Genomic DNA, 24,691 nt, shown 5'->3' on the forward strand with positions numbered 1-24,691 from the left:
TATGAACCTCTTGCTTTAAACATGTTTTAACTGCCAACATTACTGAGTGGCTGTATAATTCACATTTGGCACATTCCATGCATCCTTTATTTCATGTATTTCCACAAAACTGCAAATTTCAGGCCCACCCATGCTTTGTAATTGAAAAAAACCAAGACCCACAGGCATGCTAGGGTAAGACACAGATTCCCGTCCCGTAAAACTGCAAACACCAGGTCTCTTTCCAGGTGAGCTTTTCCTAAATGCCAGTTAACAGTGGCACTGTGAGGGATTATTCCCTGGCAGTGACACCTCAGCCACAGCAGTGTCACTTGACTATGAGAGGAAACTCAATCAGGGATTGATATTCTAAATAGTTATCAATGGCCTTGAAAAGTCACTAACCCAACCCCCAACAGGAAGAGACCCTGTCCTGTGTTCATGCCCGCTGTCTACGTGACTCGCTTCCCCATTTGGTACTGGATTTAATCAATTTTACCTGGGCAATGGTGCTTGTAATCTCATTGGTTGGCCATAGCTTTGCCCCACCTCATGCCCACCTAAGCAAGTTCCCATGTTCTCTACTACCTTAGACCTGCCTTGCCGCATGGTTTTATACTATAAAAAGTCTCTGGAAGAAACAGCTTCCTGGGGGGGTCACCTGCTTGGGGTCCCTCTTCTGTCCTTTTCTGGGACAGAAGCTTTCTTTCCCCTAATAAATATATCCTACTCTTAAAAAAAAAATCAAATCATGTAGACATTTCACAGGGCTGAGGGCCAGACATCAGTGTTTTCTGGAGACTCCGTGAGTACAGGGCAGCAATGTTGAGAAGCCCTGCTAGTGCTCTGGCTAGCTGTCCGCTAAAGCCTCATGTAGTCATAGGTGAGGCTTTTTCAGAGGAGCCTGAATTCAATGTCTGACTGATTTAGGGTGCAATGCTAGGATTAAGGATGGGTGGTAAGGCAGCCTGCCAGCTGGGCACCAGTAGCCTGGATGTGAGGCTTGTCTGCTTGCTCTGCTATTCCCTGCCTGTCATCTGCAATGGCCCTGTGCTGTGCCATCCTGCCTTGAACCTATCCAGCTAAGACTGAAACCGCTACAACAGGAGTTAAATAAACCTGTCCTCCTTGAACATCAGGATTTTGTCTCACCGATGGGAGAAATGTAACCAAGACATACAACATAGCTTACTATCTCCTATGTCACTTCCTGATAGCCTCACTGTCCCAGCCGTGTTGGTCTGGCCTTCTCCCACCTTCCTGGGGGGGGGGGCAGGTGGGGGTGCTTGTGCTGGACACTTCACTGGTACCTCCCTGTGCCTAACCCTTGTCCCTTGCTGCGAACCTCGCCTTCCCCCAAGGCCCACCCAGAGTGCCCCATGGATACCGGCTTCCATGCTAACGTTCTCGATTTCTGATTTGAGGTCTTGTACTTGTCTCCACGCCAGCACGTGAGCCGTGTGTGTGAAGGCAGAGAACTCTGGCTTGTATACTCATGCACTTGAAGCACCTCGCCGAGGTCAGCTGGTTTACGACTGCGTAGCCTCTTAAAGTCAGGCTACAACTAGGCCACAGCTGCTGGTCATGTGATCACTGCACTCTCCAAGGTACTTAATTTGTGTGATAATTATTCCAGACAGGGTGAACCAAGGAAGCACTTGGCCATGTTAACTTTTTCAGCCATTTTTTTCCCTCTGGTAAACACTAGCACCTGAATAACCAATACTCCAAAATTAACAGCTTATAACACAACTTTTATTAGAAAAGTTATACATAACATAGCATCAACTATTTCCAAGAACAATATTAAACCCGATAAGCAACAAAAACCAGACTAACAAAATGTGTAACGAGAAACTAATGACCTTTCAGTAATCAAACATTCAATTATCTACAATGTCTTTTTACAAAGGGGGAGGACCATGGTTTACAGGCACATAATATTGAAAATAAAACTGCAAGAGCAATTTCATACAATTACCAGCCTCAAACACTGAATTGTTAAAACAGTAATTATGAGTTCTCAAATTTAAAGCATTTCACATAATTTTAAATTACTGGGTATACACTGAAGTCTGAGTTTCAAAAGTGATTTTTTTCCCCACAAAAGTGCCAACACTAAAGACAGAACTTTCAGTGTAACGTTGCCCTAAAAAGTTAAGAAGTTATGATAATCATCAATAGTCACATAATTTCTGGTGCTATCTGGTCTGTTAAAATAATAAAGCCTTTATTTGGATGTGTTTTTCTTCATTTAAATTACAGGAAACCAGATATAGGATTTAGGTTGAAAAGCTATTAAAATGAAGTTCCAAACACAGGAGTGCGCAGTGTGCAGCACTGGAAAGTAGATCAGCCCTGACGCTTACAATAAATACCAGAGAAGCCGTTAGATTTACAGCACGGTCTGCTTAAAGGTTAAGCCCACCGGATGACCCACCGGATGACCCACCGTCTGCCCTTCCTTCCAGTCGGCAGAATTCCCATCTTCATGATCTGAATATTCAACCCTAACTTGTAGTTCCTGGAAAGTTCTAAGTGTTTTTAAGTTACCTCTCTTTAACAAGTCTGTTTCTGGTCATTTTGGAGCTGCACTGGGACGACAGAGTTCAGGACAGCAGAATTCATCCACCACAAAGACGCCACAGAACGACTGACTTGAGCCAGCATGTTTCCCGCCATGCCAGGCCTATCTTTGGCGGCTGAAGGGGATCAGTCACAGTACGAACTCAGACTCTCCCGCTCATTACGAATCACACCTTAAAAACACCTCGAGGTGGCGATCCTCTAGTTTCAGGTACCATCTCTACGTACAGAGGTCGCCAGGCTGCTGGTTTTACTGATGGAGGATACTTTTTCCTGTCAAACACATAACATAGTTCTTAATCAAACTGCCAGGCATTTTTCCTAGACAGGTTTTCCTTTTGACACAGTTAACAGAGAACTAAAAATCATGCCTTTCGACAGTTACTCCACATTATTACATGCACCAATATTGCACACATCTGTTCTGAACTGTTAAAATCATCTTCTGGGTCCTTGGGATGCTGTTTTCTCCACTGACACAAACACAACCCATATAAGCAATTTCCCTTAAAGATGAAATCCATGAATTAAAAACACTTTTAAAAATGAAAGAAAAGGCAGAGATTTTGTACAGACAAAAATCTAAATTTCCTCAAAGGGTTTTGCGGGCCTGCCCACGGACGATCTGCAGGTCTGGAGCTGAACACTAGTTATGACGCTGCCAGCTCCTAGATGATGTGGAACCTTGGCCCGGGGGTCGCGATGATGTCGCTATAGGGCTCCTCTTGCGTCAGCTCGATAGCCTGCTGCTTTTTAAGGACCAAAAAGCTGTAGAACTTCGCCGCAGCCTGCTTTCTGTTTGTGTTTCGACATAACTCAAGCAAACTGATAGATTCAGCTCCCGTTTTGGCAAGAGCTCGCTGAGATAAAAGCAAAAAAGAAAGAACTGTTATAATTAATTCCCAACAATAAGGTTATATAAAAAGGGTGCCAAACTGGTAGGTCAAAACTACAGATTCTGTCTGGAATGGGGCTGGACTTACATGCATATTATCCGGGTAATTCCCAGGTTACTTAAGGCAAAGGCCCGACGCATTATTTCAGTCTGCCCAAAAGCACAACAAAGACCAAGAAAAATCCAAGTGGCTTGAACGTGATCCCTGTCACTCATCTCTTTGGACAGCTAATGTGATACAATACTAAAATCTACTCGTACTAGTTCTTAATTACTTAAAACTTTGCCCAAATCTATTTCAGGAAAGTGAGAGTGCCGCGCTGGATATTTCATAGATGGTAAGGCTGCCTGACCTGGTACAGAGGCTGAAGGACAGCGATATCAGATGCTATGAAATGGCACGTCCCACAAGTCACTTTTTGCTCACCCCAAAGTAAGACAATGCAAATGGGCTTCCCTGGACATCACCACAGGTCAGCCTCTCAGGAGGAGAACCACGGAGCAGCGTTCCGTGTCCTGGGGCTATCTGTGGCTCCGTCTATCTATTCAACTGGAGTGTTTTGAAATGATGTTGTCCTGACAAGTGTCCCAAAGGCCCATCCTTCTGCTAGCACTGCCCTTTCAGAAGTGATGCGGACAGGGCCTGACGAAGCCTGCTCACTAAGCCACACACATACCTGAAGGCCATGAAGCATCTGCTGGGTCCTTTTGTTCCACCTCCTTTCTTCTTGATCCTGATCACCACCCGACGCATCTTCTTCCTAAATGAAAGTGACCCCCAAATGCTGGTAAAACTGCTTTGCTGCAACATAGGCTACTTAGCACCACCGCAGAGTTTTTCTAGGTTAGTTCGGACCACATACTGTAACAGAAACTTGTACTTAGTGCTGCTTAACTATGACGATGACATTATGTGGTGGCTTTTGTGCATTTTGAAGTTTGTCCTTGGTGACAATGGACAGCCTGGTCTCAGCAACCAAACCTTTTTCTGTGTGCAAGCTTCGGCACTGCCGGGACGGTGCAGGCTACGAGCAGTGCTCAAGGGCCTGCTGCTGGCTGCGCAGCCATGGGCACCAGTGCCTCTGTTTGTGAACCTATGCAAAGGCATCAATCAATGATGCACTCAGTGTAGTGTCTGTCCCAACCCAGTGCACCTAGCGCTGTGCAGCATGACGTCCTAGGCAGCGCACATCTGGGGAGGCTCGCTTTTCTCACGGGCTGGTGCCAGGAGCCCAGTGACGAGCCGAGCACGCAGTAACGGACTGTGTACTAACAGAAACGGGCTATGTAACCTTTCAGGTTTTACTCTGGAGCTGCTGCCAGTATGACTGTGGGCTTCCAAGTGGTGCGGGGCAACTGCTGCTATGCTCCCAGGTACAGAGAGCTACGCACCACAATCCAAAATGTGGGGGCCGACAGCTTCATATACGACAGAATGCATAATAATGTTATTTTGATTTGACAGTGAAACAATGGCACAGAAATTGGAGGAGCTGCGAAGCTAAATTCTGGCTTTAAAACAATGTATGTGTATTAATTTAAAAAAGCACTAACCTCTACATGTGATATGAGAAATGAAAACTAAAATATTTTATCTTTCATTTTTATATTTTGGATAACTAAAGCATACCCAAAGGAAATTTCTGAGCTCCTCTACTTTTAAATAAACCACTCTGACATTCACAAGTAATGCCCTACCCTGGTCTCATTAACACCAACCCAAAATCTAGACAGATGAGTGGAAACTGCTGGTTACTAACTTCTAGGCCACAGACAGCAAGACGCTGTATCAGAGGCCAATGAAATTGCACTGCACTGACCACGGACTACAGATGATAAACCGCAGCTACGAGCAGCTTAGAAGCCAAGCCGCAAATCAGTACAAGGGCGGCCCTGTGTCCTGTCATGGCCACAAAGGTGCTCGTGAATTTAAGCATTAAATCTGATGTACAATTTGGGTCCCACCTGAACATTTTTCAATACATCAATTAACTTAGTCCAGTATTCAAAGTAAACTGGTGAAGATTTTTGCTAGATTTGGAATAGGAATTCACTCCTCAGATATCTACTGTACAGCCTGCTTACCTCTTCCTCTTCATCCTCCTCCTTTTCCTTTTCTTTCTCCTTCTCCTTTTCGGGCAATAGCTCTAACTCTGGTATCAGCTGACAGATATTCGGGGGCTCTTCCGGCGGAAGCTCAACGGGTGGCATCTCCATCTGTTCCACTTGCTGAGGCTGAAAACCATGAAAAGGAAGCATCTTAAGCTACACGCAGAAAGTAGCTTCCTTTAAACATGTGAACAGCACATGTAGGTGCTACATTTTCTAGATGGAGGAAATATGAGGGTTATGCCTCCACGTTTTCCCATAAAGACCATCAAACCAAAAAAACCTACTGCAAGAACGTTTAGAAAGAAAAAATAAAAACACCACCCAGGAGCCCAATATGGTGTACTCATAAAAATTATCTTAAAGTTATTATTACAACATACCTTAAAATCTTAAGCTCTGACTCTCAAACTTTTCTAGTAGGAAATACAAGGAATGAGATGATTTTTCTGAGGCTCTCTCTTGTATTTCTTTTATGATTAATAGTTGAGAACATTTTCTAAAACAAAATCTCAACCAAAGCATTACCAGGAGAGCCGTGTTGGAGCCACCTACCCATCACTGTTCTTATTCCTGAGCTCATAGCTACCAACGCTTTTCACGACAACTCTTTACCAGCAGAGGGCAGAGAAAACAGTTCCTAAAGCTGGCAGAAGGGTCTACCACAGCTCTCCATGCAGGCTGAGCCAAGAGCCTGAGGGGACGGAGAGCCTCCTTTCCTCTCTTTTATGCTATAGATTTAAAATTGGGAAGAACTAAACCAGACCTCCCTACTTTCTTTTCCTAACCTAACTAACTGAATGGCAACAGCAGCCAAACCAGAAGTGGAATAGCCAGATGCCACTTTACAATTTTTTCAGTTGCTTGAAAAGTTTATGTTGGTTACTCAATGAGATGACCTAAAACTGTCTCTCACTAGAGATATTGAGGAATGTCTGCTAAGTAAACAAGAACCAAGTTCAGAGCCAAGGACTGCACACTGGCCGAGGCTGCTCAGACTGCAGTGCTCTGAAGCACGGCTGCATGAGGGGCTCTGCAGACCCAGCTCATCTAGTCCTGGCGGTGGGCGCAATGACAGCTTCAGCTATCACCCTGCAGACCCATGCCTTGCCACGTTTTGCTTAACACACGGTACTTCACAAGGGCTCCCCAGACGCCTCCTGCTGCCACCAATAAGCGCTGTGCTTGCTTACAGGGATCGCAGGCTCCGGATCGATCTGTCCAGCCTTGCGCTTGACTCCCTGTGGCGGTGGTGGGGGCATGGCCGACTCCTCCACATTGGACCTGCTGGTCTCCATCACGGACTCCTGGAGGCGGCTTGGCTCCTCCAAAATGGGCTCATCTGCAATGGGTCACATTAAAAGACTCAAGCGTGTGACTTCAGGGCCCTTTACTATTAAAAGCTGAACACTAAGACATACGCAAAGCTACTTTCTCCAATAAAAACCAAGAGAACTACAGCTCTACAAAGATAATTCCTCTAGCACAGCAGTCCCCAACATTTCTGACACCAAGGTCCAGGCCTGGTTTCGAGGAAGACAAGTTTTCCACAGATAAGGTGTCCACGTGATGATGGTTTTGGAATCAAGAGTCTCCTAACGGGGACACAACCTAGATTTCTCGCACGTGCATGTGGCAGGGCAACTGAATGCCACCTCCGATCCATCCAAAGGCAGACACACAGGAAGCTTTGCTTGCCCACCCACAGCCCACCTCCTGGTGTGCGGCTCAGTTCCTCACAGGCCCTGTATGGTACTGGTGCGTGGCCTGCGGCTGGGAATCCCTGCTAAGCACTGCCAACTGGCCACTCCTGAACTTTAAATCTGTCCCAAAATGAAGCCCTGCATCTAATATGGCTGTCAGATGCAAGCTGTTCCCTATTCATGAATTTTGAGCCTACTCTGGCATTCGTTTATTCTACTTTGGCAACAGAGGTACGTGCTAAGCCAAGTATGTATGCGTTTCACCCAGAAACATCCCCAATGAACAGACCGATAACGTCACGCTGCTGGTGCTGCTGTGGCTGGTCCTCTCTAGGAACCTCTGGATTCTCAAATTCTTTGAGGAATTCATCCAGATTGTCCGCCTCGCCTCCTTTCCTCCTTTTCCTAAGGTCTTCAGGTACAAGTGGTGTAAGACAGCGTGTAAAGAGCTATTAGAAAAGAAAAGACGTATTAATTTGCAAATAAATCATACTACATAAAAATCCACCACACGCCCACATGAAAGGGCACACTGCTCACCAGGTGCCTCGGACCCTAATTTTGAAATAATCTGGATCAAATGCAAACAGAAAAGTCTATGAGCAAAAAAATCCTCCGATAGTCAGAACCCAGGACTGTGGGAGAAGCACAGCCACCTCGCATTCCATTCAGACAATGTCCGAGGAAGGCAGATTGAAGCACAGTTCATGTTAGGGTAATACAGCCAACAGTTTATTAGAGGAAGTTAAAAGAGAGAGATTATTAAAAGGGTTGATGGCATAACATGTATTACCTTCAGTAGTCTGTTATTCCACAGAGGCTGAGCAGGTAAAGAGAACAGCTTTTCTACTCCTCCCGTCTCCTTCCACATCATCAGCTTCTTGGTGGGTGGAGCCAGATCCAGAGTTGTAACAATATCAGAATAATCACTAAGCTGGGCTCTAATAGTCTTGCTGTCCAACTCTTTGACACTGTCCACAATTAGTTTCCTCTTCCTCTTGGCTTTTGTTTCTTTGACTAGAATCAAAGAAACTAAGGTCACTTCTCCGGGAGGCCGGCAGCAAGCACACTGCTGCTGATCTCGGCTGGCTGCTTGCCTGACGCTGTTGCAGCAGCACTTAGAATTGAGGCTGGCACACAACAGGCCTTCAGTAAAACATTGTGGCGTGAGTACCGTAACGCCAGGCCCAACACATTTTAGCGCACGAGCCTTTCTGCTGCAGCACACACATCATGCGTGAGGCAGGCTTGAGTACGGGGTTCTGACACCCACTAGCAGTGTGACCACAAAAAAGCTAACTTCACCTTACTGGAGGCTTCATTTTAAGTCTGCAACAGGGTTACCTACACAGAGACGGCGTCACACACTCAGCACCCTGGTGCAGCCAGTCTCCACGTGGGCTGTAAATGCTGCTGGAGTCAACAGCCAAGTGATGACTCGGATATGGCGGCCGTGGAGGCTGCCCGATAAAGTATAGCAAGCTCAAGTCCAATCAGACTTGAAACTCCCTCTGGCCTACTTGCTGGGTACTTCTAATCTGTGGGACTTGGCACAGTGGGTAGCATTATATGCATATTCTAAGGAGCTCGTGGGATTAAACTGCTAAGTATCTTACTGTCAGACATTATGCTCTGTAGGTTTTATACATACAATACTCACAAGGTTCAAAACACAAACAAGGTAAAAAAAAAAAATACAATGGCACTGAGCAGCTCTCATCTTGGCGTCCTCTACCTATCCTTTCCAGAGGGCAAATTCTTACAAGGGCAACCCTACTGTCTCTGTGAACCACCTAGCAATTTTTTATTTTCATGTCATGATTTATATACTGTAAATTGTTATTTAGAGGCAGCAAGCCATTTAAACATGTTTTGTAATGTTAAGCACCAAAATTTGATACTCAAATTGTTTCCTGAAAGAGTACTTTTAGATTTTCCCACATTGCAGCCCAAATGTATACAATGTACAATTTTTTGATAACCAGTCAAAATGGACTGTAAAACAAGTTGCAATGTTCACTAATTGTCACATAAGTGCTGCCAGCAACTCGAGACTAACTGTCACATAAGTGCTGCCAGCAACTCAAGAACCTCAGAACATGCGGTAACCTTCTGAAGAATTCACTCTACGCTTTTATAGTCACCTGAAGAGATCCTCTACAGAAACTCAAGCTCTACTTAGAGCAGATTCTATGCCCGATGTCTGGGACAGGGAGAGAGCAGCTTGTCCTCCACAGGAGCAGGGATTGGTGGAAACGAACAAGCCCAAGCTCTGACAGCTGCGCAGCCTAAAGCCTGCTTACCAGTTATATCAATGGGCTCCAAGGCGAAGGCTTCTTCCTCGTTTGGAACAAGTGTTGTCTGGTCAGTCATAGTTGGCATTGGCTCAACAGGGTCCACGGAATCAGGACTATCAGGCCCACCCACTATAAAAACAAATACAGTCACAATGGGCTTGGGTACACAATATTTATCCTATAAACGGAGACAGAATCATCTCTTTGAAACTAAGGGAGATCCTACTGGTGCTAGGAAAGTGTTTAACCTTCTGAAGCAGTGCCTGAAAAGTTGAACTCAAATGCACAAGAAAGGGAGAGGCGCAGGAGCAGCGATCGTCAGGAGCACCGCAGTCGAGGGCGCTCTAGCTTGCTAAGGCAGAACTGCTGCCTCCTGCTCTCTAAAGTCTGTGTTGTTCTGGATGCCCCTAGTCACCCCCAGAACCACAAGACCAAGTGCTTACTTGACACGTTGTCGTCCTCATCCATATCATCATGCGCAGGCTGCTCCGGCAACATCACACCTGCCTCAGAGAGGGCAGGCGGGTCATCAAAGATGCCACCGTCGTTATTACTAATGAGCTTGTCATCTGCAACAGGAGAAGTCAGTTAACAGTGGACAGGAAATACCAAAGACTGGAAATTATGGCAAAGTAGATTTCACTTAAACCTGTATTCACTTTGTATCTGTTTCTCAAGGTAAATAGTACGTGAAATAATTTTTCATTCATAATTTATTTTCTAGTTTGTATATGTAAAAACGTTATGAATACAGGTAACCAACACAGAACAGCTTATAAAAGTAATAGCTGAGAACTCTTGAGACAAAGATTTTCACAAAAATTAGGCTTATTTCTCAACACTTCCAGGTTACTGTCATAGAAAACTCACTGGGTGGATCCTAACTCACATGAGAGGGTCTAGGCAGATGCTCTAGACAAAAGAATCAGCAGCTACTCCAGAACATCACAACTGAATAAATAACTCAAAATAACAGAGTTCCATGGGCCTACCTAATATCCCGCCATCATTTCCCTCGCCAAAGTTGTCATCCTTATACTGGTCTTCATATTCTAAGTGGTTGATTTTCTCGTTCAGATTGCTGGTGCTCTGCTCAGGCTCCAGGAGGAGGTTGGAAGCGCTAGTGCTGACCAACATGTCGTCGTCCTCAAAAGCACTGCCTTCTCGCATTATCTCCCGATCATCCATTCCAAAGTCACCTAAAAAATTACAGGAAGCCATAAGCTGAGAAAGTGAATAAACACTGTTGAAAGAGAACAGCCAAGGCTGTATTACCGTGATGATGTCTCATCTCCTATTTGTCTTTCTAAACTTTGCAATCCTAGGGGGGCATGACTAACTAAATCAGACTTTTATCTAAATACAAGTTATGCTAAACACAATAGGTAAATGTAAATATGTTTGGTTACTCTGACGTTCTAAGAGTTGAACTTCCTAACAACATACTTCTTTCAAGAAATGACTGGTTTGCCATCAGTTCTGAGTATCTGAAGCCTGGAACAGTGGCTGCACTCATACAACTAGTCGTTATTTTAATGCTGGGAATTTCATACACATCACAGTACAGGCTCAACTACTGTGCATGGGAAACAGTGGGCAAAGAATGAACTCAAGCTTGGCCCATTAAGGGAAACGACACTACACCGAGAGCAAAATAAATTCTTTTCTTGAAAAACGTAGTATTTTTGAAGTCTTTCTCTCCTAAGAATGTAATATGGACTGTGTGTAAGTGTCAAAGCTTGTCTCCTTTGGAAACTTCCAGCAGTGACCCAATGTAACTACACCCACACGGATGGTGAGCACTCAGCTCCGCTCACCGAAGTCGTTTTCCTGGAGGATGCTGATGTTCCCAACTTCTTCCCTCATGGTGATCTCCTCCACTCTGCTCTGGTTCAGGCTGAACTGCTGGGCTACGTCAATGTCACTGTAAATGAAGGGCACACACCCAAACTGTCATGTACTTATGAGGGAAAAAACACTCTAGTTCCTTTATACTTATAACCTATTAAGTTTTACAAGCTTCATATTTAAATTTCAAAAGTCTGAGAATAATTTGTAAGTTACTGGGTACTCATGATGTGAAGCCATGAGCTGAGTGCAGTAATAGAGCATGGTACGCACACTGCAGAGGACAGACGGACTAACGGCCAGCGCGGCCGAAGTTTTCATGGCGCTCCTCCCCTGCTGACAGGGGAGGATGACCACTTAAGCTACCCCACTCTCCTGAGACCCAGATCCTGACACCAAACTGGAATATTGCTGACAAAAATGCAGAACACAAACTTTTCAAAACAAACAACCAAGTTTGCTTTGAACCTAAATGGAAAAGGAAGAAACAGAAGAGATACAGAGCCTATAGGATCTTAGAAGATTTACGGGACATAGCAACTCAATGCAGTCTGCAGACTTTGTGCAGTGCCAAACTGAAAGGCACACACATAGAAAACAAAAGCGCTCGTGTACTGATTAGGGACATTTAACTGCTGATGGGATGTGATACTATGAAATCCCTGGTAGTTGTAAGGTGCAATATTGTTATATTTGCTTAAAAAACCTCTTACCTCTATAGAGACAATACTGAAGCACTACAGATAAAATTATCTGTTATTTTATTTAAAATAACTTAGGGCCAGCAAGATAGTTCAGTAGACCAAGCACCTGCTTGGGCAAGTGCAGGGACCAGGGTTCGATCCCTGGTCATGCCACTGGGGTACACTGAGTAGGCGAACAAGTCTGGGCACTTGCATTGAGGCCGAGACAAGAGGATTGCTGAGATTGGGGCCAGCCTGGGCTACAGTACAGTGAGTTGAAAGCTAGCTTGAACTACAAGCAATAACAAAAAATAAACCCAAATAAGCAACTAACCAAACACTCCCCCACCAAAAAAAAAAAAAAAAAAGATAATAGAAAATCTAGCAATGTATTGATAAACTGACACATGGAGTTTATAATTCTAGTCTCTTTTAAGCTGTGCTTAAAAATGGTCATGATAAAATTTAAAAAAAGATAAGTATAGGGAAAAAAGAGTAGAACAGCAAAATACTGTCCAATGACAGCTCTCAATAGGCAAGTGGGCGAAACATCTCTTTTAATTTAAGTCACAGATTGTTCCAAAGAGCAGAACGGGGCTGGGCAGAGGACGTCCTTACTCAACTGCGCTGCAGGGCCACTGCAGAGCTGTGGCCACACTCCTCACCAGCTGGACTCCGAGGAGCCAAGGACAGACAGGGAAACCGCGCTCTGCTGTAACGGCCATCTGCATGGCACGCTGTGTCTTCCTACACATGTTGTGGTAACAAAACTTTTTTGCTCTTCAAAAAGTTGTATTTATTGAAAATAAAAAAAAAAATGGGTTCTGAGTACAGCCTGGACAGGAATACAGCTATTAAGTAACTTTAATATACTCTGAAAAAATTAAGCAATAACTGAATTCTCATGTCCTAGCTGTTATGAGCTGACAACTAACTTTCTTAAGAGAAGAAACACCGTCTACATAGATTTTATATTTATACCTTATCCTAAACAAAAGTGTATACATTTTAGCTAGTTAACTCAATATAAACACATTCCAAAGAACTGAGCGTGAAGGCCAGAAAAATGTTTCTGTAGACAGAGGAAGGGAATGAGGGAGCAGGAGACAGTGAGCAGCAGACAGAAGAGACATACTCCAAGTCCGGCAATGGTTGATCAAAGTCATGGAACTCTTCAGGTAGCGTGATGGCATTATAGGCTGCTTCTCGGTTTTCCTCAGGCAGGTCCACAACACCTGCGAAAGAAATTACCAAGCTGGAAGACACCCACAGAGGCCCCGGGGGTAGGAGGCAGTGGGGGAGTGGCTCCCTGAGGGCATCTTCTATAAAGTACCTTGCAGCAAAAGTACTTGCTTTTCTATTATAAGGTATCTACCTGCTTCAAATAAAAAAGCTCAAGCTCCAATTATGTCCAAGCTGATAAATCTTTTTAAAATGATATTTAGTAACAAGTATCAATAATGGGTCTCTAACTAAACATGAAAGTTACCACAAGAGGAAAAGCAATGACTACAAAGAAGCTGATTATTTTAGGGAGAGCAGCAGGGACACAATTTTAGCTACATTGAAAGTTTCATGATAAAAATTTAAAATATGACACTGGTATAAGTAAATGAAAAAAACAGGATATATATTTCAAGCTAACCAAAATACATAACTACTACTTTAAAAGACAAAAGTAAGCAGTAAGTATGCTAGTTAAAGAAAATGTGTTTAGGGGCCACATGTTAGAAATCACTTAAACATCACAGCCTTTGCCTATATTTTACTTTTAAATAAAATCTTAGCTCTCCCAACATCTTACTGTTCATGTACTGAATAAACTGAAGTACTAGCATGTAACCTCAATAGAAATAACTGAATAAAGAATCCCATATACTAAATTATTTTACCTAACATTTCATCAATGCTTAAAAAAAGTAATAGAATATTTAATTCATACAAATACTCCAATATACTAACAGTGAATTTAATTTTAAGAGTACATTAAAATTACTCAAGGAAAACTAAAAATCTTAAAATGTCTTTTCTGATCTATAACCAATCATCCCATAACAAAGTTGTCTACGTTTCAATGTCTGATGACTCACTTTTCTGTGTTTTGGAAAAAAAAAAAGGTAAAAAATTGTAACTCCTCAGGCAGATGTGATTCAAGCAGCTTCCCTGTAACTTCTACCTCCCCAAGTTTCTTGTGTTATCTTTGAAGGGTTAGCTAGAATACGTATTTTAACAGTTTTCCAATAAAACATGGAAAACACCCATAGAGGAAAAAAAAAAAAAGTAGTAAAGAAAAAGAGAAAGAAGAAAATACCATACCTGGCCGAAAGGCCATCTTTATCTTAATGAATGCTTCATTACAGTCTGCAAGAAGGTATTTGGCTTTCCTGTGATAGATTCGCACTACTCCCAGTAAGAGATGTCCTGACGTTCGCAGTGCCATCTTCACCTAGGAATAAAACATTAATATTAATGTAACTTAATTTTGAAGTTTTAAAACTGTATCTCAAGGTTTGTATTTTTGTGCTATTTTATACAGTTTCGCTTCCCAGAACAAGCTAGACAGTAGTACCTGGTAAGTCCCATAGCCCGAAGCTAGCTAGCTGGGAAAAAGGAACTGAATCAGACAGACCTGATTGCCCACTAAGAGCCCTGCTCGCTGCTGGCTCCCTCAGTGCTGGTTTCCTTTCAGAAAAATGTCCTTACCCTTGAAGGAAGACAGTCTCACAGCTCTCTAGCAGCCTGACCAAACGGGCATGGGCTGCACCTCAGCCAACTGAGAGACAGGGCAGGGTGCCAGTGACTTTCTGAGAAGGACTTCCCCTAACATTAGGAAGAAGGCCCTCCTTGGCTCTTTCCTGCTCTGGAAAGGCAGGGTCTGAACGGCCCATGGTAACCATACGGTAAGTGCAAGGTGACAATTGCCCACAAACTGGATCCCTGAGCTGGGAACCAATGATCCTAGCCCTTCCTGTTCCCAATCCTTCCAGTAACAGTGTTTTTCAAACCACATTCACTATGTTTCTGTTTATTACTTGATCAACAAATCAATACTGCAAAGGATACCAAAACAACCTTTTTTTTTCATCCGAAGTTTACCCAGTTTTACTGTTCAATTTCAAGACAGATCTCGATCAACACTAATGTATACAGTGTGAAAATGTGTTGGGAAAATGAGACACTCAGTCTAAAGAGTTTCAATAAAGCTGTGGTTCAGAGTAGGTAAGATGAGCTACCGCACCAAGTGCCACTGAGCAGGCCTGTCAGCCAAAAGCAGTAAATCTAACAAAGCCCAAGCCTACTACGCCCAGAGGAAGCTCTGCAAAGGGTGCTCACAGAGGCCCTCCGGCGGGCCGAAGAGGAGGGTGGGGTTGGAGACCATGCAAGCTTTCAGGCTCGACCAATCCCCAAGTCTGACACTCCAGACAACTAAATCAGCATTGCCTCACAAGAACTGCACAGCAAAGCAAACACCAGAAATGTTTGCAACAGTTGACTTTGTGGAAGTATCTTTACATCCTACAGCAATACGAAGATCAATCAAAAACCTGCTTATGTTTTAAAAACTTCCAAGTGAGTCACTTACTCACTCTTGCACACATACTGCCTTTTACGTTACTCCTGCACTGAGTGCTGTGTGGCTGTCTATGTGCACCACCACCTCACACCCATCTGGAGCGCTCCTGATGGGTCCAATGCCCCGTTCAAGTGCAATGAAACCATTAGCTTTTAAAGTAAAGTCACTCTCAGCGATTTGCTAATGGATGCTCCAAATTAGCTACACATAGCAACCTCTAGTGCAATTCTTCCTTTGCTATTTATTCACTTATCTTAATAATAAGCACACATGTTAAAACAGTATTGGGCTGGGGAGATAGCTCAGTGATTTAAGCGTCTGCCTGGGAAGCCCAAGGACCTGGGTTCAATCCCCAGTACCGCATGCCCACATGCCGTGCTGGAGCATGCCTGCAATCCCAGTGCTTGGGAGGCTGACACAGGAGGACCAACCACTCTGAGTCTGAAATGCATAGTGAGACCCTATACCAAATAAATAAATAAACATTAAAAATAAATACACCATCATGTTCTCATACAAGTTACCAGTAATGCAAAATGCCATGCTCGCACCAGACATCAGCTATTAATGAACAGCAGGAATCTTAAAATGAGAATAACACTTAGCCTATCAATCAGAAACATCAGCCTCAAGACTTAAGAATGGGAGAGATTTAACCAGAAATGTCTAGTAAATGTTTTTTAAAAAGACAACAACAGGCCAGCAAGATAGCTCGGTGAGCTAAAGTACTTGCTTAGGCAAGCTTATGCAAAGTCCAGGGACCTAGGATTGATCCTGGGTACCACATGCTGTGCCAGCCCTGCTCCCAAGGTGGGCTGAGCTGCCCACATTTTTTTTTTTTTTTTAAAAGACAAAAACATATAGATCCTCCATTACATAAATCTTCCATATTATCTTGGCATACCTTCTAGGTTTCTCTGTGTGAATGTTTATGTGCATATATTTTGTGTTATGTATACATATAAAGATTTTTCATCTATTTACGTAAAACTGCATTATACTGACTTCTTGTTAAGACTGCATGGAAAAAAGCTCTGACCATAACTCTTATATTAGTAGTATCTGAATAAGCTTTTTTTGAGCAGTCTCAGGCTCTTCGCAAAACTGAGAAGGTAGAAATTTTTCATCTATTTCTCCCTCCACGTCCCCACCATCTACAGCCTCAGTATAATGACACATTTCTATAACTGACACATTTATTCCACAATGATTACCACCCCAGTCCACAGTTTACATTAAGAGCCACTCTAAGTTTTGTAGATTCCATAAGTTTGGAGGAACATATAAATGATGCAAATAAACCATACGAGAAGGCAGAATAGCTTACTGCTCTAAAAGAAAATTCTGTGCTCTATTTGTACCTCCCTTTTCTCCCTCGCTAGTCTTTTTACTGTCTCCATAGTGTTTTTTCCAGTGTTCTACAGCTGGAGTCATACCACATAAATGGCTCTTCAGATTTTACTTAGTAATATGCACTTTTCAGAACCATTCTCTGCTATATCCCCCGGTCTTACTCTTGAGCTTCTTTGACTCTTCCAACAATAAAGACTGTTGCTACTTACACCAACACTTTCTAAGCTGGCAAACCTAAAAAGAGTATTCCCCAATGCTGGCCCCAGCTGTGACCTGGAACACTCACTACAGGACAGGTGGTGCACACATGCAGAAGTTGTGCACAGGTGTAAAAACAAAGCACAAGGCACTTAAAATACACATATAAGTGTGTTTAGGAACTTTTCCTTCTAGATTGGCCTTTCACAAATTTTTGATGTTAACATGTCTGTTCAATAAAATACTAATTATCATAGTAGATAACAATTACATCTTGTGCTTTACAGGTCTTCTCTTGGCAAAGTAAAAATTCTATAGTGCTTTAAAAGTTACTATTTGTGAAATACAAGTGTAGAAGCCATTGCTTTAGTACATTTGTAGAAGTCAACAAGGGATTAAGGCTTCCATCTTCATGGAAGTCACAATTGCTATGAGGGAGGGAGCAAATTTTTGGTGGAAGAGTGCCCTGGCATGGAATGTGTAAGGTGGCTGCCAGACTGAGGTAAAACAAGTGTGTGAAGAGATTTGCTAGGTAGATGAAGACAGGTAGATCTGCGGCCTGACGCCCAGGGAGTCCCTCTCTGAATATCTTCTAAATCCTAAACTAAGCACACTCACACACTAAAGTGTAAAAAGGCTTAGAAGGTCAATTATAAAATATTTGGACAGTGTTACATTATGCTTATTTGCCACTAAAACAAATAAAAAGTATCTGCGCACTTAAAGAATTTTTAAAGAAAACATCAAACTGTGACACATCAAAACCTACCTAGAAGTGATAAAGACAAAATAATAACACTGGAATGTCAATAAAACATTTTCCTTGCCTCCAACATACATCCACAGTGACCTCCTGAAGACCTGCTCTGTAAGCTGGCTCACACACGAGTGAACTAACTGGGAGACGTCACCCCCCCGCATACCTTTGGCGAGATGATGCTCTCCACGCTGCTCTCCAGGTTACATTCAAACACGTGGGCTTTGGTTAGCTTCTTATCCCAATGGGCCGCCAGCCAGATTTTGGCCAGGGGCCCTCTTTTACTGAGGACAAAATGTGCGTAGAACATTGTTCCGGTTGGCTATGAAACAGGAGGAAACCTGGGAGGGAAAAGAGTTAACGTAAGTCTCACATGAGAACTGAAACAAGTTTCTGAAGGCAGGAAGTTCTTTTAATAGGAGAAATATGAAAGGTTCAAAGATATACACACTATATAAAACATCCTAGTATTTTAACCTTGAAGGAAAGTCTATTTGTAAGAAGTGAAAGGCAGTCTGAAAACTAATGTGATAAACAGCAGCGCAAATTGCTATCTCATTTACATTAATTTCCAGTTTTTCTTTTTAGTGCGTGTGCAGGATCTCACTATACAGCTTGGACACGTAGTGCTCCTCCCATTTTCTTCCTCCCTAGTGCTGTGATTACAGGCATGCATCACCACGCCCGGACTCCATCACCAGCTCAGTGCGCCTGCAGTGCCAGGGATCGAACCCTCACCCCTACATTTACCTAAGCAAGCACTTAGTACACTGAGCTATGTCGCTGGCCCTAATTTCCCCTTTTCAAAGAAAAATTCTTGCTCTTTTTTCTAATATAACCATGATTATTAAATATTAACTTTTGCCTTTTAAAAATAAAGCACAGGCATATAAAAAAACTTAAAAATTTAACCATTCAACTTTGAAATACACAGTCACACATAGATGTAAGAACAGTAGAGCAGTCCCCCATAATGGATAGGTTCCTTGACCACATTTGCCCAATGGTGACAGAGTGCATAACCACAATAGCATGGAAAACCTGACCCCCTTTTGGCCTAGTGCGCACGCCAAACTCCACACCACTGTGCTGTGGAGATCTGTGCAATCGCTGCTGTAAATAAGATGCTGTTATAGTTTGTGTCAAGGTGTCCCCTCAAAGCTTCATGCAGTTACGGGGCAGATTCTGGAGTTCGGGATTAATTCATGGTCCAATGTGGCGATTATGGGTATGAGTGCTACACCCGCCCCGGGAATCTGCATACAATGTGAGGAGGGGAGAGAAGCTTGCTAGCCTCCAAGCCACTGCTCCTCCCTTTGCTCTTGGCTGTTTTCGGTCTCCATGAATGACTGTCCTCTGCCTTGTGCCACTCTGCCTTGGAGCCAGCCCAGAATGGCCTGAAAACTTCACTAATTGTGAGCTATTACACTTTTTCTTCCTTAATTTTGTGTGTCAGGCAGGAGAAAAAAGTAAGACAGATGCAGACTTCTTTCAACACCACCAAAGAATCACACGTAGCCCTTGCTCCCCACTCTTCCTAGGCCTGGGTAACCCACACTATTGTCTGTATTTCTCCTTTACAGAATATAACCATACACTACGAGACTGTGGGTCTGAACAAAATATTCTTGAGACCTATGTGGTTGTTTTTTGGTCTATTATCAATCAATGCACAGACTTATAGTGAGCATTAGTTTCTCTAGGACAAGTGTCCTGACCTGTAATTTCTTAGATGGTATGGTTAAATGTGCATTTAGTTTTAATGAAACTTTAACCAAACTCTTAAGTGAGATTTCATAACTGTTGAAAAGAGTATTCTACAATTTGTATGGATTGGCAAAAGAGCTAAAAAAAGCTATTGTAAAGATGAAAAAATGAGAAGAATTAGCACACTCATTTGATTTAGATAGCTATAATAGTCAGCACTGTAGTATGGGCAGAGATGCACACTGACCAATGGAACAGAACACAGAACCCTGGCACAGACCATGCAAAAGCAATTCAAAGAAGCGTACACTCTTCAATAAATGGTGCTGAAATGATTATCATCCAACAACCACCAAAACCTAAAAAGAAATGTGACCTCAGTCTCTCGAGGTTATATAAAAAGTAACAAGTTAGAACAGGCTCCAAGGCAAAACTATAAAACTTTTAGGAAAAATCTTTGGTGTTTAAAGCTTGGTCAAAAATTTTTCAGACAGAGTACCAAAAATACAGTCTATACAGAAAAATACTAATCTGGCCTTCATCCAATAAATTTTGCCCTAGAAATAAATCTCATTGAAAGGCAACAAACAGTCTGGTAAGAAAATATTGATTACATTATCTGATTAGAACTGCATCTAGATTACATAAAGAACTTTCAAGACTCAGGAGTTTAAAAAAAAATACAATTTGAAAAAAAGCAAGTGAAACGAAGAGGATATATCTAGTGTAAGCAAGAATAGAAGATGCTCACACTTATTAGAAAAATGCAAATTTACTAAAGCTTAAAGGGTTCTCGCCACACACCACAGGAGGTAAAATAAACAGGCAGCAACATAAAAAGCTTAAAATACAGAAAAGTGGGATTTAATTTTACACCGCTAGTGAGTATGTAAGATCTCTTTTATACTATTACTACTTTTAAAGATCCAGAATAATTCTCTAATTCCCATGTTTTCTAGTGAGGCTAAGGAAGAATTTCTGTTAAACATACCCAAGGCAAGAGACTTCACGTCTGTCACAAACGTAGGAGGGGGGGTATTGTGGAAATGGTAACAGTCAGGTCTGCCTCTCCTCTCATTTTCCATCACTTACTGACAAAGGGTCCTGAACTTGTTTTTCTGAACCCTGGAAAGTATTAATCCCATAATCAGAAAATTTTTTCCGAAGAAGGAGCTGGGTGGAAGGCTTCATCAACTGGGCAACACTGTAACTTATCTTTCCAATCTGAGTTAAGAACTAAGGCATACTAAACTAGGAAATATGCTCCCCAGAATCAAAGAGCATCTCCTATGCTCAAATCATAACAAACACTTGTGAAAACCAAACTTAAGGTGCTCCTACAATGCTATAAATAAAACCTATGGAAGTTCAATATGAAGTGTGTTCTCAGACACACAAGACACTGACGTAATTGAAGCCCCAAGTTTCCCTATGGCAGCAACACACTGTTCTAAGGAAACAAAAAACTTCTAAAATGTGCTTGCCACATGGCAACTACTAAGTATGTGCTTACTGAGTAAGTAAATGGGGTAGACCAAGTGATCTCATAATTGACATATGTGGAAAGTTCTAGAGGTTTCTAAAACTAAAATTACTGGCACTTTTCAACAGGTGTCAGCAGCTTATAGCCAACACTTCAGCTGCTGGTCAGAGCACTATCCCTAAAATATCCCAGCTATGCAGAGGCAGAGATTCCTAAACAGATGCCTTGTTGGCAGGATTGGGTGGGGAGTGCTGGGTAAGGGAAGCAGGACTGTGCTAAAATTAATCTAGGAAACAATTAGCAAGAGCAAATCACCCTGATAATTAAAGAAATCCAAAAAAGAGAAGCAGTGGATCAACTCTTGATTTATATCTAAACAAAAAGACAGTGTAATCACTGTTCACCAAATTTTTCTTGGGACTATCAAATTTTACCCAACCTTAAAAAAAGTTGTAGCTTTATAAGATTCTAAATTTTGGTAATCCTTTACAAAATATTTAGTTTCTTCTAAACCTAGACACCAAAGCAGACCTTGGCAATTTTTTTTTTTTGGAATCAACTTTTTTTCTAGAGCAGCACGTAACTTTTTCAGCCAATTCTAAAAAAATGCAATGTGATGTGAACACACCAACATTTTAGGACACGTTCAGTAATCCCAAAAGAAAACCCCAAAATAAAAGCAATTTCTTTGAACAGGCTCTAAAAAAGCAAGGCTAAACTGAGGCTCAAATTTCTTCAGCGACTATACAGTTCACTCCTCTCTTAGAAGGGCAGTTGTGCTAATTATAATTAGCACAGCCTCTACGAAGGTCAGTTTGGCAAGATCTAAGCAAAGTTTGTGCACTTACGTTAATCAGTATTCTGGGAGGTGGGTATGCATATAACATTAATCACCACTCATTCCCAAGAAAATTTACCAAGCACACCAAATGTTAGCTATCTGACTGCCCTGGGCAGTGAATATGGGCCCATTTTACAGCAAAGAAAACAGGGCAAAGATGACAATGAAGTGCGTGTCACCGGTATTTCAGTGTTCATCCACACGTCTAACCACACAACCCCTAGGCTAAAAGAACCTGTATGACCATCAATAAGTAAGCCCCTGACTAGCAAGAGCAAGCACCTGCGTTCAATCCCCAGCACTGCATGCTGTGCTGGCCCTGGGCCATATCTGCCACTGAAACCCAGTGTAGTGTCCAACAACTATAATACCAGTGCTGGGGAGGCTGAGACAGGAGGATCACTAACCTGTGTAGTAAGACCCTGCATCAAATCAATCAATCAATCAATCAATCAATCAATCTTTAAAAAAAAGTAACCTTAAATGAGTACAAGAGAATGCAACATTAAATAATGATATTAAATTCGTATTACTATGAAAATTCTCTAGTGTAGACTTGCATAATGTGTGTGGACTCTATCTCTAAATATATACAGCCAGACTTCAATAAATTCAGGTTTCACATCCTCAGATTCAAATAACTGCAAACTGGAAAATAAACTTTTCCTGAGGGGCAGTGCTGGGAACTGAACCTAGGACCTCCACAATGAGCTACATCCCCAGCCCACTGAAAAACTATTTTATTCTGCGACACGCTCTTGTTGAATGACTGCTGCCCACGATGGGCACGAGCTACAGCTCTTCCATCTCCCTGAATGCAGGTGATGGGCACAAGCCACTGTGCCAGCATGGTCAGTGGGTCACTTCTCCTTTGCACAGTGCCCGACATGACGTAGCATAGTGACTTTTGGAAAGTGTTTACACTGCACTGGGAATTCTAAGCAGCACAGTCAGGATAAGTGTATGAAAGTTTGCACAAAAATACCGTACCTTAAGACCCAAGAACTCGTAGACTTTGGTATTTGCGTGTGCATGTGTGGGTGGGTGGGTGGGTATCCTGGAAGCAATCTTTATGGAATAACAAAGGATTGTGAGCCAAACCTTTTTCATTATTTGAATACATGGACACCTCAACGATACTGTAAGTTTGGTTCCTGATCAGTACCATAAAGTGAGTCACATGAATTTTTGGTTTCCTAGTTCTCATAAAGGTCATGCTTGCAAAATACAATAGTTTAAGTATGCAACATCATATGTCTTAAGAAGACCACGTACACACTTTAATTAAAATGTACTTCATTGCTAAAGAAACTGCTAATAATAACCTGAGGATTGGACAAATGGTGCCCACGGACGTCACACAGGGTGGTCACAGGCCTTCAATGGAGAACCACCCTTCCTCAGTATCTGCAAAGACTACTGAAAAGACGAAAGGCTGTATTTTCTGATCCACGGTTCGCTGATTCCACCTATGTGAAGAGCCCAACACTACCCTAAGCGTTAAATACTGTGGGGGCACAGGACGGTGACAGCAATTACGCTACCTCTGGAAAACAGTCTGTAGGCAGAGTGAGGGCTATCTTTCTGTAGTGCTTGGTCAGTGTGGTTTTTAAAACTGGGTATACATTTCATCTATTCAGAGTTGAAACTACCACGGTGGGAGGCAAGACTAGCAAGTGAAGCTACTTAACCTCTACGCAGTTCAACTCTCCCCATGAAAACATGAAGGATGGCACTTGGCAGCTTACCAACTTCAGATAATGTCAGGGCCTAATCAGGGGAGAGCGGAGCTGTCTCTTTTGGGGACTGCTGGGTAAAGGAAAGGAAAGAAGACCTTCCCAGCTCTTGCAAGTAAGACCAAGGGTTTTCTAAACAAACTCCTTAATTCAAATTCAGCTTGCTCCCTGCTTGCTTTGTAATGGTGCTTGATTACTGAACATCTGAGTCCAGCTCCCTCCCCTACACAGTGGGGATAAGATCCCTCGAAAAGGATGATGAAAATTAACAACACAGTGCGTGCCACAGTAAATGCCAACAGTAACTCCGAAAACCATCTTGCAGCAAAATGTTAACCAGCCAGCATGATCACGGCTAATAATGACATAACAGAATGATTTATTCCTCAAGAAACAGAACACTTCCCAAATTACCAAAGTCCACGACTGCTTAGAATTTGTATGCTACACTAGGTAGTAATTCACAAGTTTCCAACTTGAAAAATAACCAAATACTCTCAGCCAATTTTATCCTATACTATGCTACCGTTAGCAACACAAAAAAGATAAAAGTCACAGAACAGACGTCCTCAGTGACGCCTCCCCCAGCCACTTGCGACCGACCCTAGACAAAGCTGTTCAGTGATCCTACAACTTAGGAAAAGCTTCCTCAGCAAGTCTCCAAAATCTTGCAGGCTCACACGGGTCACCGGCATTTATTTTTCTTAAATAAACAAGGATTTCCGAGAGGCAATGAGGACTCCATAGAATACAAAGAACCCACACTAAGCTGCGCCCCTAAGGAGAAGCCCTCGCTCTAATCTAAGCCCCTCGCAGCCACGACGCGCTCGTCCACACTCCAGGCAGCCACAGATCCGTGGCGCGCCACCTCCGCGAGCGTCTGCTCCTTTCCAATCTGCAGGCGGCGGCCACGGCCGGCAGCGCGCCGGTGTCACCCGCGGG

The 24,691-nt window shown here is 42.8% G+C and overlaps 1 protein-coding gene across 1 annotated transcript in view; it reads right to left on the reverse strand.

Annotated features, from left to right (window-relative positions):
• Window positions 1-1,712: 1,712 nt before the first annotated feature.
• Window positions 1,713-24,691, reverse strand: part of Rad21 (RAD21 cohesin complex component) — a 23,523-nt gene continuing 544 nt past the window's right edge. Inside the window, exons 2-14 of the mRNA XM_004643606.2 lie at window positions 18,149-18,323; window positions 14,417-14,546; window positions 13,236-13,335; window positions 11,387-11,493; window positions 10,562-10,768; window positions 10,013-10,138; window positions 9,576-9,698; window positions 8,066-8,289; window positions 7,562-7,721; window positions 6,763-6,911; window positions 5,546-5,695; window positions 4,138-4,221; window positions 1,713-3,425 (exon numbers count right to left, since the gene is read on the reverse strand). Coding sequence (XP_004643663.1) covers window positions 3,234-3,425; window positions 4,138-4,221; window positions 5,546-5,695; window positions 6,763-6,911; window positions 7,562-7,721; window positions 8,066-8,289; window positions 9,576-9,698; window positions 10,013-10,138; window positions 10,562-10,768; window positions 11,387-11,493; window positions 13,236-13,335; window positions 14,417-14,546; window positions 18,149-18,292 — 1,896 coding nt within the window. The 5' untranslated portion in view covers window positions 18,293-18,323 and the 3' untranslated portion in view covers window positions 1,713-3,233. The remainder of the gene's footprint in view (window positions 3,426-4,137; window positions 4,222-5,545; window positions 5,696-6,762; window positions 6,912-7,561; window positions 7,722-8,065; window positions 8,290-9,575; window positions 9,699-10,012; window positions 10,139-10,561; window positions 10,769-11,386; window positions 11,494-13,235; window positions 13,336-14,416; window positions 14,547-18,148; window positions 18,324-24,691) is intronic.

Source organism: Octodon degus, unplaced genomic scaffold, assembly GCF_000260255.1.
Source record: "Octodon degus isolate 3935 unplaced genomic scaffold, OctDeg1.0 scaffold00179, whole genome shotgun sequence".
In the NCBI taxonomy this organism is placed as follows: domain Eukaryota; kingdom Metazoa; phylum Chordata; class Mammalia; order Rodentia; family Octodontidae; genus Octodon; species Octodon degus.